The following is an 11,605-nucleotide window of genomic DNA, read 5'->3' on the forward strand; positions in this document are numbered from 1 at the left end:
GCTCCCAGGTGCTGAATTCTCCTTAGAAAAGCTCACAGCAAGTCAGCTAGGTGGGCATTTCGTAATGGAGAGCGACCAGAAAGGCCTCACTAGATACAATTGTGCAAATACCCAAAAAGCATTAAATTTTAAACAGCTGTTCAGCCTGTGCTTCACAGGTCTAGAGAAGGAAAAACCTGAGCATTTAAATGCATTATTCGGGGATCTATAGTGTCACTGTACGGTTCTGAAGAGCTGAAAAAACCATGAATACAAAGGCCTGCTCTGCAACTCCACAGGCTCCAGAAATTTCTGCCTACCTATTCTTCCTTCCTCCCCATCTGACCATGAGAGCAGACTGATTCCTATTCCTGTGCTCTATTGCATGGCAGCCTGCAAAATGAATGCACAACACTCACCTCAGGAAAGCAAACCAGACTGTTGCACTTGTATGGCATTTACCATGTGTTTGGTCCAAGCATAAATGATGATAGTCCAGGTACAGCAGCAGGTCACTGTAGTGCTTGTGCAGCACAGTGGGGGAAGCATCAAGTTTGTGTTTAAAGTGATCAGACTTGGGAGAAAACTGCTTGGTTTTAAAAATACAAATGGCATGGTTCTAGAGGTTAGAGCAAAGTTAACAGGGCTCTTGGTCACTGCAGAATCAATGCAGCAGCAGGTCTTGTCAAGAAAAATGCAATTGTAGAATAACAGATGTAAACTTTGAAAATTAAACTCCTTCAGAAAAACACAGTTCTTTCTAGCACTAGTATTTCCATTCTGCCAAAGCTGTCATACTCTTTTACTTCTGAAGAAGAATCTTGTTTAAATTTCTTTTTTTTTTTTTAATTTTACCTGAAAGCCACAGCAGGGCAGATTTACTGTGCGTAAGATTAGACTTTATAGTTTGTCACACCTCATGGAGATCACCACTGCGGTGTAAATAAACCCATCTTTTCCTTTCCTCAATCTTCGTTTTACTAGCTCACCTTCCCACCCACATATTTACAAGCAGCACGCTCTACTTGTCTGAGTAAAGCTTAGATGTAGACCTTCCCCCATAACAACTCTCCCAGACTGCCTGCCAGTCCCAAACCCTCAGGAATACCTACATTTTCAAATAAGACAGGTGACCAGTAGAAGTTTTTCTAACACAGAAAAACTGTGTTCCTTTTATATTTTTTTCTTAGAAAAATGTAGTATTTCAAGTTCTGTTAAGATAGTTAAGAACGTTTCAGCTGAAGGCAAAAGGACATTTCAAGGCACAGGATATCTATAACCTACATCCCTCAGCCATTTTAAGTGTCCCGAAGGACATTCAACTTGCATAAAAACATCAGTGAATAAAACCCAAGACTAGATACTGGGAGCACAAGCAGCTCCCTGGCCCAGTAAGAGCATCTTTATACCAACCCCAGCTTTGTGCAAACCACTACAGCTAGCATAGAGAGTTACAGTCATAAATCTTAGTTAAATAACACCATCAAAAACAGCACACAGGAACTCCCAGATGTTTCCTGGAAATATATCTGCATAAAAGCAGGCTAAACCATTGTTTAAGGGCAGTCCATAAGCCTTTCAAAGATAGCTTGTCTGAGAATATTTTGAGTGGTTTCCTTGCAATAGAGAGGATGCATGACACAAGGCTTGGAAGACTGCAGAAGGTGCATCCACTCACGTATACAGAGCGGGAGGGAGGAGAGTGCGGGGATTACAGAGTCACAGTGTTTAACATGACATCTCTTGAGATCTTCTGAACTTACTGCAGCAACCCATCTGCCTATCCTTCAGGGAGGCAAAAGAAATGAAAAGTCAGATCCTCTTCTGTTTGCTCTGTAGCAGGTCTTGCTCCGTAGAACAGACATGGGAAGAGCAGAAGGCTAGACTGGGCAAGGGAAGCATCCATTCCCTGTTGCAGAGGGGGCCTCAGTACGGCTGCTGAGCTGTCTTGCTTGAGTCAGGCCACTGTGGAGGGGCATCCTGCTGATCAATTGGCTCATAGGTGCTGCGATCCTGGCCTGCACAGGTGACACCTGAATGGAGACGGAAAAGAAGATTGGGGAAAAAACAAAAGCGCAAGAACTGAATCCTCTAAAAGAAACAACAGCTCCGACCATACCACATTAGCTGCTCTACCAGCTCTCCAGTACCTGTGTTTTGTGATCCTCACTACACAGGCAGGAGGTAAGAAAACTCACCCTTCCAACAAAGGCAAAATAACAGATGCATTTGAACATGCCTCTTCATTCCCTGAGAACTGCTCTCTTAGTAGCCACATGGCTGTGTGAGAGCAAGACCCACAATACTACATAGCAGCATAACAGGCTCCTGTAATAGCATATTTAGCATATTTCAGCAAGATCAAATTTATGAGATGTAGTGGAAAAATGAACAGACAAAACCATGGCTAGCTGACAGCATAGGTGCAAGAGCATGATTCATCCATGAACCACTCTTCCCAACAACGCAGCTATGCCTCAAGTGTGCCACACCACGGCACTTGATTTGAATCCAGCAGTGCTCCCAATTGAACAATTTGCCTGTGGTACAAGACTGGTACTAAACTGTGTTACTGTCCAGGGGATGATCAGGGAAAGAAGAGACAGGCAGGGAATGTGCATGGACACCTCTGCATCTACAGGCCAGGCGTCTGCCATGGCTAGAAAGCAATCTGAATCAAAGGTGGGCACCAAATCATATGAGAGGCTTGGTCCAAGCAGCAAAGATGCTACCAAAAAGGCGTTTTATGGGGAAAGAAAATGAGACAGAGAAGACCAGGAAAAATGCAACATTTAGGTTCAGAAGGATAATGCCAGGGCAGAAAAATGAGCAAGGAAATTTGTCAACCACATTCAACACAACGGCAGCACAGTTTGTACTGAAAATCTTGTGAGAAAGACAGTTCAGGAGAGGATATGCAACTACAAAGTGTCTGAATTCCAACCTGTGCCTAAGAGGACACTCTCAGACAGTATCATGCCTGTGTTGGGATAGTGTGGTTGAAAGGGAGTGCTCCCAAACTCCAAGCAAGGGGATGAACTCCACAACGATACCTACACTTTCCATGGGATACAAATGTCAAATTCCACTTACAAGCACAGTGAGCAGCTAATAAAAATTGGCACAACTATGGCAAGGCACTGCATTTAACTCACAGACATCCTGACCCAGTTAAGACTGATCTGTCAGGCATTTGCACAAGCACTGATGGAGAAGACATGCACATTCCACTAGCAGAGATGCACACAGCACATAGCAGCCCAAGCCATGGTTTCCTTCCATGGCCTCTCAGCCTCTCCTCCTCTTCAGGTATCTGCCTTTTTTCACAGGAAGCGTTATCTTCTTTGCTAGCATCCAAGCAGTGCAAGTGACAGCTTTTAAACACTGTAATGCAGTTATACCATCCATTACCCTTCACAGCCTTCTTAGGAAGGCAAGAAGATAACTGTGCCAGGCTGGTGGGTTTGCCAGCGTGAACTCACACACAGCAAACAGTCCCTGGCAGCTTCTCCAGCATGAACTAGCACCAGGCATGCTTGGCAAAAGTGACTAAGACCCTGAAGATCCAGCCACGGCCCCTTCTCTCCAGCAAGGCTACCACAACCAGAACAAAAATGAGCGCCTCCAGGCAAAGTCCCATGAGGTAAACATCAGTCCCATTTTCCGGGTAAGGAAATGGATGTCCAAAGCAATCAAGGTAGCTAGGACATGGGAGGCCCACAGAAAGCATGGAGTTAGAAATCCAGCTTCTTTCCCTCTCCTGCATAATCTAGCTAGTGGGGATGCTGCCCACCTCCCTCTAGAAGGAGAAGAAAGGGTTGGCAAAGAGAGAAGGATACCCAAAGGCTTCCAACAAGCACACACAAACGCAGGAGGAGGAAGAGAGGAAAAGCCTCTCAGTTATACTAAGAGAGACTGCAGTCTCTCTCACAATACCATTGTGGGCAAAATGGCTGTCAGACAAGGACTCCAGGTCTGCAAGGGAAGAGAGGAAGAACATAAGTTTAAGGCCTAAGACACACCAGAACCACAAAATGGGAGAAAAGACATAAGCAAGAGAGAAAGCAGCACCCTCCCTGGAAAGGGAGGCAGAACCCAGATGCGCAGAGCTTAGGCTGAAGGGTCCAAAGTGCAAGGTGGTCTCCCCAACACCAGAGCAGGTGGCCCACGCTGACGTGGGAGCAAGCATCCTACCTATGTTAAAGGTGTACTCTCCTCCACGCTCCCGATACATTCGATACACCAAACAGCAGGACACAGGTTTGAGGAGGAGGCTGAAGATGGCCATGCCTATACTGAAACGCTTCGCATCAGTGAGATGGTTGTTTGGAGGGTAGAAGACAGAGATGTGAATGATGTCTGTGAGGACCGTGAGCAGCAGGCCAGTCAGGAACTGGAAACAGAACAGGACATCGACTGAGTACCGACTAACCACTAGGAGTAACAGTTACATAGTCAATTTCCTGAGAGATTTGTGTTCACACAATCATGCCTCTGCCCCAGTATCAAACATTGCTAACCCCCGACACTGCCCCAGGTAGACAGATTCCTAGACAAATGATCCTGTATTTCATGCATTTTCTTCACATCTGTCAGACACCTTGTGATACACTCCAGGATTGTTTATTTTTGCTTGCCAATCTCTTTAATGTTCAGAGAAGGGTTTTATAAAGCCCCTCCAACTCAAGCATATTAAATGCTCTGAGTCCTCTTCTGGAATTACAAGTCACAACAGCAGGTCAAAAAAAAGTAAGAATCAAGCATGCCTCACCTCTGAGAATGAAAATAAGTGATAGCGAAAGCTTCTCACCATGGTTTACAATGCCTATAGATTTATATGCTCTCTTAAAAAAAAAGAAAAAAACACAAAACAATGCAAACAGGGAATACAACTTGCTCACTGTTTATTGGGAACAGCTGAAAATCATCACTGAGTCAAGGGAGCTGTCTCTGCTCTCCACCCTCTCCCTGAGCAGCCTGGTGGAGGCAAATACTCTCACACTCACCATCACGATGGCATCAAGGGAATCTCGCTGCACAATGGCCCAGATCCCCACCGCAAGGACACTGAAATTTCCCCAGGCATAGGAGGCTGGAAACATGTAATTCATGCATCCCCTGCCAAACAAGACAAAAAAATATCCAGCCCACATTCACAGTAAGCCTGCAACAGTTTGTTTGCATTCATCACTGTTCCCATACAAACATCTCACTCTTAGATTTAGGGTCTTCTTGCACACAGACAGGCACAAACAGGGAGTGCTGATTCCCTGAGAACATCCCATTTCCTCGTATCAAAGAATACCCTTTTCTCACCCAGGCCAGGCCAGTCACCAATCACTCACCACACTGTGAGCAGCCAGTGTACCAGAATGATGGCCTATGAAAAAAAAAAACAGAGAGGAAGACAGGTCAGCGAGTTGGGAGAACTCTGGAAGGATCAATGTGAAATGCACCATCTTGTTTCAGAGGGACGGTTGGAAGAGTACCCTGGACCCATGAACCAGTGCAGAAAGCTGGCATAGCAACTGGGACAGTGAAGACACAAAACCATTTTTCTTTGCTTCTGTTGCTGAGTATTTCCTGTGGTGCTACACTGTAGTCATTCATTGTTGTTGTCATCTCTGTTGACAGTTGATTCAGGGCCCACTTAGTCTTTTCTAAATGGGTTATTGATTTTGGAACTCCAGAAGAGTTTGTACAGAAAGCCGAGCAATCTGATTCACACTATGCTAGCACAGTTTATACATGACCAATCTGCCATCCCATCACCAAGTCGTCCATGGAAAGTCATGCCTGCAGCTCCCAGAAATTTCACTGCAGTCCTCAGTAAATCCTCCTTTTACCTCCTTCCAGTCTGTTCAGAGCAGTGGTTCAACCTCACTGCAATATTAACAGACGTGGAGGCATCTTCTAGGAATCTGAGAACCCAATCCTGCCATAGTACACAGCTCTTTTCACTCCCAGTGAAGCCACCAGGGCCCAAATGCTGGCAGTGCCCTAAGTAGCAATAAAATAATGCTGTCACAGATTCCGTACTTTGCAAATGTTCTTAATGGTTATGATCCTTGTGCTCAAGGGGACACAAAGCAAGAAGGAAGCATCTTACTGTAATGAGTGACACAAAGATTCTCTTCACCAGCACCTGACATTTCTGTAACCATGGAGACATACTCTACATGTTTGTTAAGACAGCAAATAGGAACAGAATATACAACTTCAGTCTTTTTCTGTACCTATATCCATGCACTCACTTGTTTTTGAGCCTTCTGGCCAATCACAACAAAGGGAGATCACTCATTCACTTTTTAAACATTTGTGAAGAGAACAACATGGAAGACAGGCTCTACTAGCAGCCTCATAAAGGCTGAAGCCTGGACATATCAGAGGATCCACGGGAAGCTATGACTACACACCACCAAAATTCCCCTGAAGCACTCCTGCCACATACTCTGTCCTGCTCCCCACCCCCCACAAAAAAAGGGTGGGTGGGAAGAGTGACTAGCAAAATGCTAAATTACTTAGTGGACACAGGAAAGCTGTATGCAGATAGGAGCATTAAGACACTAAAAAAAATTAAATAATTAAGATCTACTGACATCCTGCTGTATTCATTGACTTGAAACATCTATCCATGCTGTAATTTAATACAAAACTAGTTCCTCTATGAAGTTGTGACATGAGTGAAGCACAGCCAGGAAATCAACAGGAGTGACACATCTGCTCGTACTAGGAGTGTGAGCAGTGTCTCATACTGCTCTGCCAAGATACCACAATGTAGATGTCTCATGATAAGACAGAGCTCTTGCTTCACTGCAGTACCCTAGTGCATCTGCTGAGCATTCACTGAGTAGCCTAGACTTTGCTGTAACTTCAAACACGGTTTAAACAGATTTTTATTAATGATTTTTTTTAATTGTTCATGAAAGCCTACAAAATGCTTCACCCCCACCCCCTGCTTTCCCTTCTCCCAAACTGTACCACAGAGACCAGGCAGAAACTGCTAATCAGTAAAATACAAGATGTTCTTGGATAAGAATGGAGACATGCAAATAGCATTTACTCAAGAGACTAGGACAACATCAGGGAAATTCTTAATTAGGTAGTATTTAATTGCATGCTACATACCCACAAGACCCCTCAAGGCTCACCAGTTAACATAATTAGGCAGGGTAGCTTGTTTGTTTTTTTTTTAAAGCTGTCTAGATCAATATTGCATTTATTAAATTAAGAAAACTGCTCAGCCATCGGCATAAAGTCAGGTAAAGTAGGGCTGACAGTATGCGGGACCGCTGAAATAAAAACAAGGTGTGTTCCCTTCCTGGTCACTAGTGCAATACTCCTAGGACTTGAGCTAGTGCTGAGAGCAGAAAATAAGAAAGGTGGGACCTTTGTCCCCATCCCTTCGGGGCAAAAGGATGACCATGTGATTAAAAGCATCCCATTGGAGACTGCAGAGACCTAAGGGGAATTCCTAGCTCCTCTGCAAATCCCAGCATGTGATGGAACTAATTGCCAAGCATAAAAAGTGCCTTTCTCTAGTCAGGTGGGAAATGCTTTGGAATAGGAACTCACTCCTTTAAACACACTTCAAAACAGAACATAGCACAAGGTTGAATTTTGACCAAGTTAAAAATTAGCTGGTTCCAAATTACAATTATTTTCTTATAGTATCTAACTTCTTATTTTACTTACTTTTTTTTTTTTTTTGAGAGAGAGCAAGTTCATCTACTCTGTGAGTGACATATTCACCTGAGGATATACTACCTGAAATACAGATGTGAGTAGTCACCTGTGAGTGAGCTACCTGTAAGGATGCTCCTTATTATTGTAACAGAGTGATAATGAGAGTGGTTAGGCAGGGGAACAAGCTATCCAGTGGGGTTGTCATGGCTCTATCCTCACAGATTTTTAAGTCAGCTGAATTTTGAGTTGAGCTATTTGATCTAACTTTGAAGTCAGCTTTGCTTTGAGCAGGAGGTTGGGCTAGATGACATACAGAGGTCTCTTTTAGTCTGAATTATTCTATGATTCTATGACCTAGCATTTAAAAGTGCCCAAGCACAAAACGTACATTTTCAGGCAGGTGGATTGTAGGGCATTGTGTCCAGGCTCGATCAAACTCAAACTCTGTATATCGAGGCTCTGCATAGTTATTACAATAATCATAGGTGTCAAGCATTCGCTGTAAAAATATGGCTATGATGCTTCCCACATGCTTTGCTGAGCATTACTATTAGAGCTGAGCCAGTAAATGCTGTTTCATGAGCATGTTCCTCATCCGCTCTAGGGCAAAGCCTGCTACATTAATTTTATAGCTCTGCAAGTAGCTTAAAGAGAGACCTCAAGGCTAAGACATTGCTATGTTCTGGCACAAATACAGCTCAGTCATGCAGTTTTTTCTTGGAGCTACTTCTATCACGAGGCTCATCTTTCTAATCTCACAGAAACTGTAAACAGATCACGCCAATGAATAGCAGTACTGTGCGTTACTTCCAGTCCCCTTCTGAATAAGAATCTTTCTCACCTTTGCAATAGGCTTCAGGGAAGCAGGCCCTAACTCGGGAACAGTACAAAGATGCAGGTACAATTATTAACTACCCATTCCCCAGCTCTTCAGCCCCACAGCAGTACCAGCAGACTCGACAACAGGGCATTTCTAAATCCTGAAAACAGTTTGCCCAGGACAAACTCACTCTCATCTAGTAAAAGATTTGGGAATGGTTGTCTGGAACCAGAGAAGAAAGGCAGTATTTTAGTTGTGTTGTCACAGTGACTCATTTGTTCAAGAAGCCTGTGTTTTTCAGCTCCCCTATCTCCATCTCCCGTGGCAGAACATGTATTTCATGTTAGTAAACTTTTTAATTAAATGTCATTTTTCACTACTGTTTTAGCACAAGGGAACAAAAGAAAAATCAAACCAAGATAAAAAACAAAGCAGATGGCAAGATCTTTTTATCTTCCTAGTGGCCTGGGAATAACACAGTAGTTCAAGCTCATCAGAACTAAGTATCAGCTAGTTTCCAGAATACGATATAATCCACATGCCAGGCCTTGAAAAACCCATTTGCTTACTTGTCTCTGACAAGGGAAGTTGCTTTTCTTGGTGAACTAGCAAGAGGGGCAAGTCATGATTACATGAAGGCCAAGCTTTTATTTAGCACAGCCACATGAAAGCCTGCCTGTGCAAAGCTGAATTCGTAAAAGTAGCCAAGATGATAGTATCCTCCCACCCAACCTGTAGGCAGCCTGCTCCAAGGCCACTGCTCACAGCTTTATGAATCAACAGCAGAAGAAAACTGAGGTGATCAGTGATGCTCTCATTCTCCAGGCAAAGTTTTAATCAAAGAAAGCGCCTAACACTTGCCGCACCAAGCAAGATAGGCAGCATAGCAAAGCTGGAAAAAGGCACCCCTATCTAGAAAGCTCAGAGTTCTGAGAATATAATAGGAGAAAAATAAAAGAGGAAAATTTCACCTGTCTGTATCAGCTAAGTCTTTAATACCAAATATCAAAAGCAAAAAAGTTATTTTAATGTCCTCCAGCTTGTCTGCAAGGATATGCTGCTTCCCAAAGTGAAAAGCATAACATAACTGTGTTATGCTAAGTCCCTTATTTGCCATTTCTCTGGTTACCAGACGCTCACGAAAATTTTCCGGTGTCCCTCAAATGCCGCTCGCCCCCCCCCGCCCCCGACCGGAGCAGTTTCGGTGTGTAGGCGATAACCCCACGGTAAGCGCGACCGCCTTCCTGGGACACCCGTCCCGAGAAGCCCAGCCCTGCCCGCTCGGGGCTCGCCCCGTGCCTGCCCGGGCCCGCTCGGGCCGGCTGAGCGAGGAGCCCCGGGGCCCCCAGCCCAGCCTCCGGCCGCCCCAGCCGCGACCCTGCGGTAAGCGAGCGCCGGGAGCCGCCGCCCGCCCGGGGGACCAGGAGCTTTGGCACCGTTCGTCCCTGCGGTGAACACGGCTTGGCCCCGCCGGCACGGGAGGCCAGGCCAGGCCGGGGAGGAGGGCTGCCGTCCCCGCGGGCCGCCGGCCGAGCCCCCGCAGCCCCTCCGCCGCTCCCGGCGGAGCCCCGGCCCCGCCGCCGGCGGCTGCCGCCTCCGAGCCCGAGCAGGCGGGCGGCCGCGGGGCAGCCGGTGGCCCCTCCTGGCCGGGGGAAGGCGGGAGCGGCCCGGCCCCGCGGCCCCTACCTTCAGGCTGACGGCGGGCAGCTCCATGGCGGCGGGGCCGCCTCACGTGGGGCCGGGCCGGGCCCCGCCGCCGCCACGGGCCGCCCAGGGGAGGGAGGAGCCGGGGCACCGCCCGGCCCCGCGCCGGCAGGGGGGTGGGCGGCGGGGTCCCTGCCCCGGCCCGTGCCCAGGGCCGCGGCAGCGGGGGCGCGGCGGGGCAGGCGGCCGGAGCTCGGGGCCGCTTGGGCTGGGAGCCCCAGGGCCGCCGTGCGTCGCACCGCGCCCGTTGCCGACACGGACGGGCCCCACGAGGGGAACGGTGTGTCTGGAGCAGGCTGCTGCCTCCAAACGTGCAGCCGAACGTTTCTCCCAGCTGCTCACACCCATCGTGCAGCTGAGGGAAGGGCTGAGTTACCCTGTGGCTGCACTCGGTGTCCGGGAGGGCTAATGCGTGTACAGGACTTAGCGGCTTTGGTGGGGGAAGAGAGAGCTTTTGTGGACACACCAGTGACAAAAATGCGAGGAGTGACAAAGAGACTCTCGGTAAAAAGCAAGGTGTTTGCTGTGCTCAGCTGTGTCATGCCATAACCAAGCCAAGCTGAGGTCAGTCGTTGGGGCTGAGCACTGGAGTCTCCAGCCATGTAGCTAGAATGGCTGGCAAGTACTTGGTTGCTTCCTTTGGCCCTAGATTTTTCCCTACAGCTAGATGACTGAACTTTTTGCTTAAAAGCCTGGTACAAATCATGAGTTCTTCATTTCTCATTCTGAAAGAAAGCTTGTCCCATTTTCAAGCTAGGGAAGTTGATAAGTGATCAACCTGACCCCGCACAGTGCTGCTGTAACTTATCATTTCCTGCCCAGCTGACGATAGCAGTCTTCTCCCCAAGTACGGCAAATTAACTAACAGAATCAAGAAGTCAGGATGACACCTGACAAACCCTCCCTTGCTTGCCCAATGTATCCTCTACTTGTCTGCAGTGTGAGACTACAGTGTTTTACTGGGTCAGTTGCTTTCTTGACATCATTTATTCTTACCGAAAAGACGGGACCTCTAAGGAATGAGCAAGGAATCAGAAGTTCATTGCAGAAGCTGAATGTGGAAATGTATGAGTCATCCTTCAATCTCATTTCCAGTTCAAGCAGTGCAAGGTTATGCATGAAAATTGCGCAGTGTTGAACCAACACTCAAGACATTCTCAGACAAGCCACAAATGTAGTCCTTGCTAGCCTGTCCTTCACTGCACCCTGAGTGCTATTGACTGCTAGTATGCAGCACGCTTGAAAATCTCCCAAGGCAAAGTATTAAATGTCCAAATGCAACAACCTAGAAAATGCTAAACAGAGGAAGCTGTAGAACAAAACTGACTGGGTTGCATAGTTCAGAACAGCAGTAAAAAAAAAAGAAAAAGGCTGTGAAAGTCCCCCCTCGGAATCTCTGAATGTGCCACTTTAACA

The 11,605-nt window shown here is 46.7% G+C and overlaps 1 protein-coding gene across 3 annotated transcripts; it reads right to left on the reverse strand.

The window, feature by feature from the left end:
• Nucleotides 1-405: 405 nt before the first annotated feature.
• On the reverse strand, nt 406-10,262 carry AGTRAP (angiotensin II receptor associated protein). 3 transcript variants are annotated; one of them, XM_055799182.1, is made up of 5 exons: nt 10,172-10,262; nt 5,325-5,359; nt 4,986-5,097; nt 4,174-4,372; nt 406-2,012 (listed from the first exon to the last, which is right to left on the reverse strand). In XM_055799182.1, exons 1-5 carry the CDS (start codon nt 10,196-10,198, stop codon nt 1,906-1,908), a joined length of 480 nt encoding a protein of 159 aa, XP_055655157.1. In that variant the 5' UTR covers nt 10,199-10,262; the 3' UTR covers nt 406-1,905. The 3 variants fall into 3 exon arrangements, with proteins under 3 accessions (XP_055655157.1, XP_055655158.1, XP_055655159.1); XM_055799183.1 differs by having other exon boundaries at nt 5,296-5,359; nt 10,172-10,226; XM_055799184.1 differs by lacking the exons at nt 5,325-5,359; nt 10,172-10,262 and adding an exon at nt 5,193-5,299.
• Between the last annotated feature and the right edge of the window lie 1,343 nt (nt 10,263-11,605).

Source organism: Falco peregrinus, chromosome 3 (genome assembly GCF_023634155.1).
Source record: "Falco peregrinus isolate bFalPer1 chromosome 3, bFalPer1.pri, whole genome shotgun sequence".
Classification (NCBI taxonomy): Eukaryota; Metazoa; Chordata; class Aves; order Falconiformes; family Falconidae; genus Falco; species Falco peregrinus.

What these genes read in the sequence shown, in the direction of transcription:
- AGTRAP (XM_055799182.1), bottom strand. Translation starts at nt 10,198, where the DNA reads ATGGAGCTGCCCGCCGTCAGCCTGAAG. An exon ending in TGCCCGCCGTCAGCCTGAAG is followed by an intron (nt 5,360 to 10,171) that starts GTAGGGGCCGCG and finishes TTTTTTTCATAG; the next exon opens with GCCATCATTCTGGTACACTG. An exon ending in CCCTTGATGCCATCGTGATG is followed by an intron (nt 4,373 to 4,985) that starts GTGAGTGTGAGA and finishes TTCTGTTTCCAG; the next exon opens with TTCCTGACTGGCCTGCTGCT.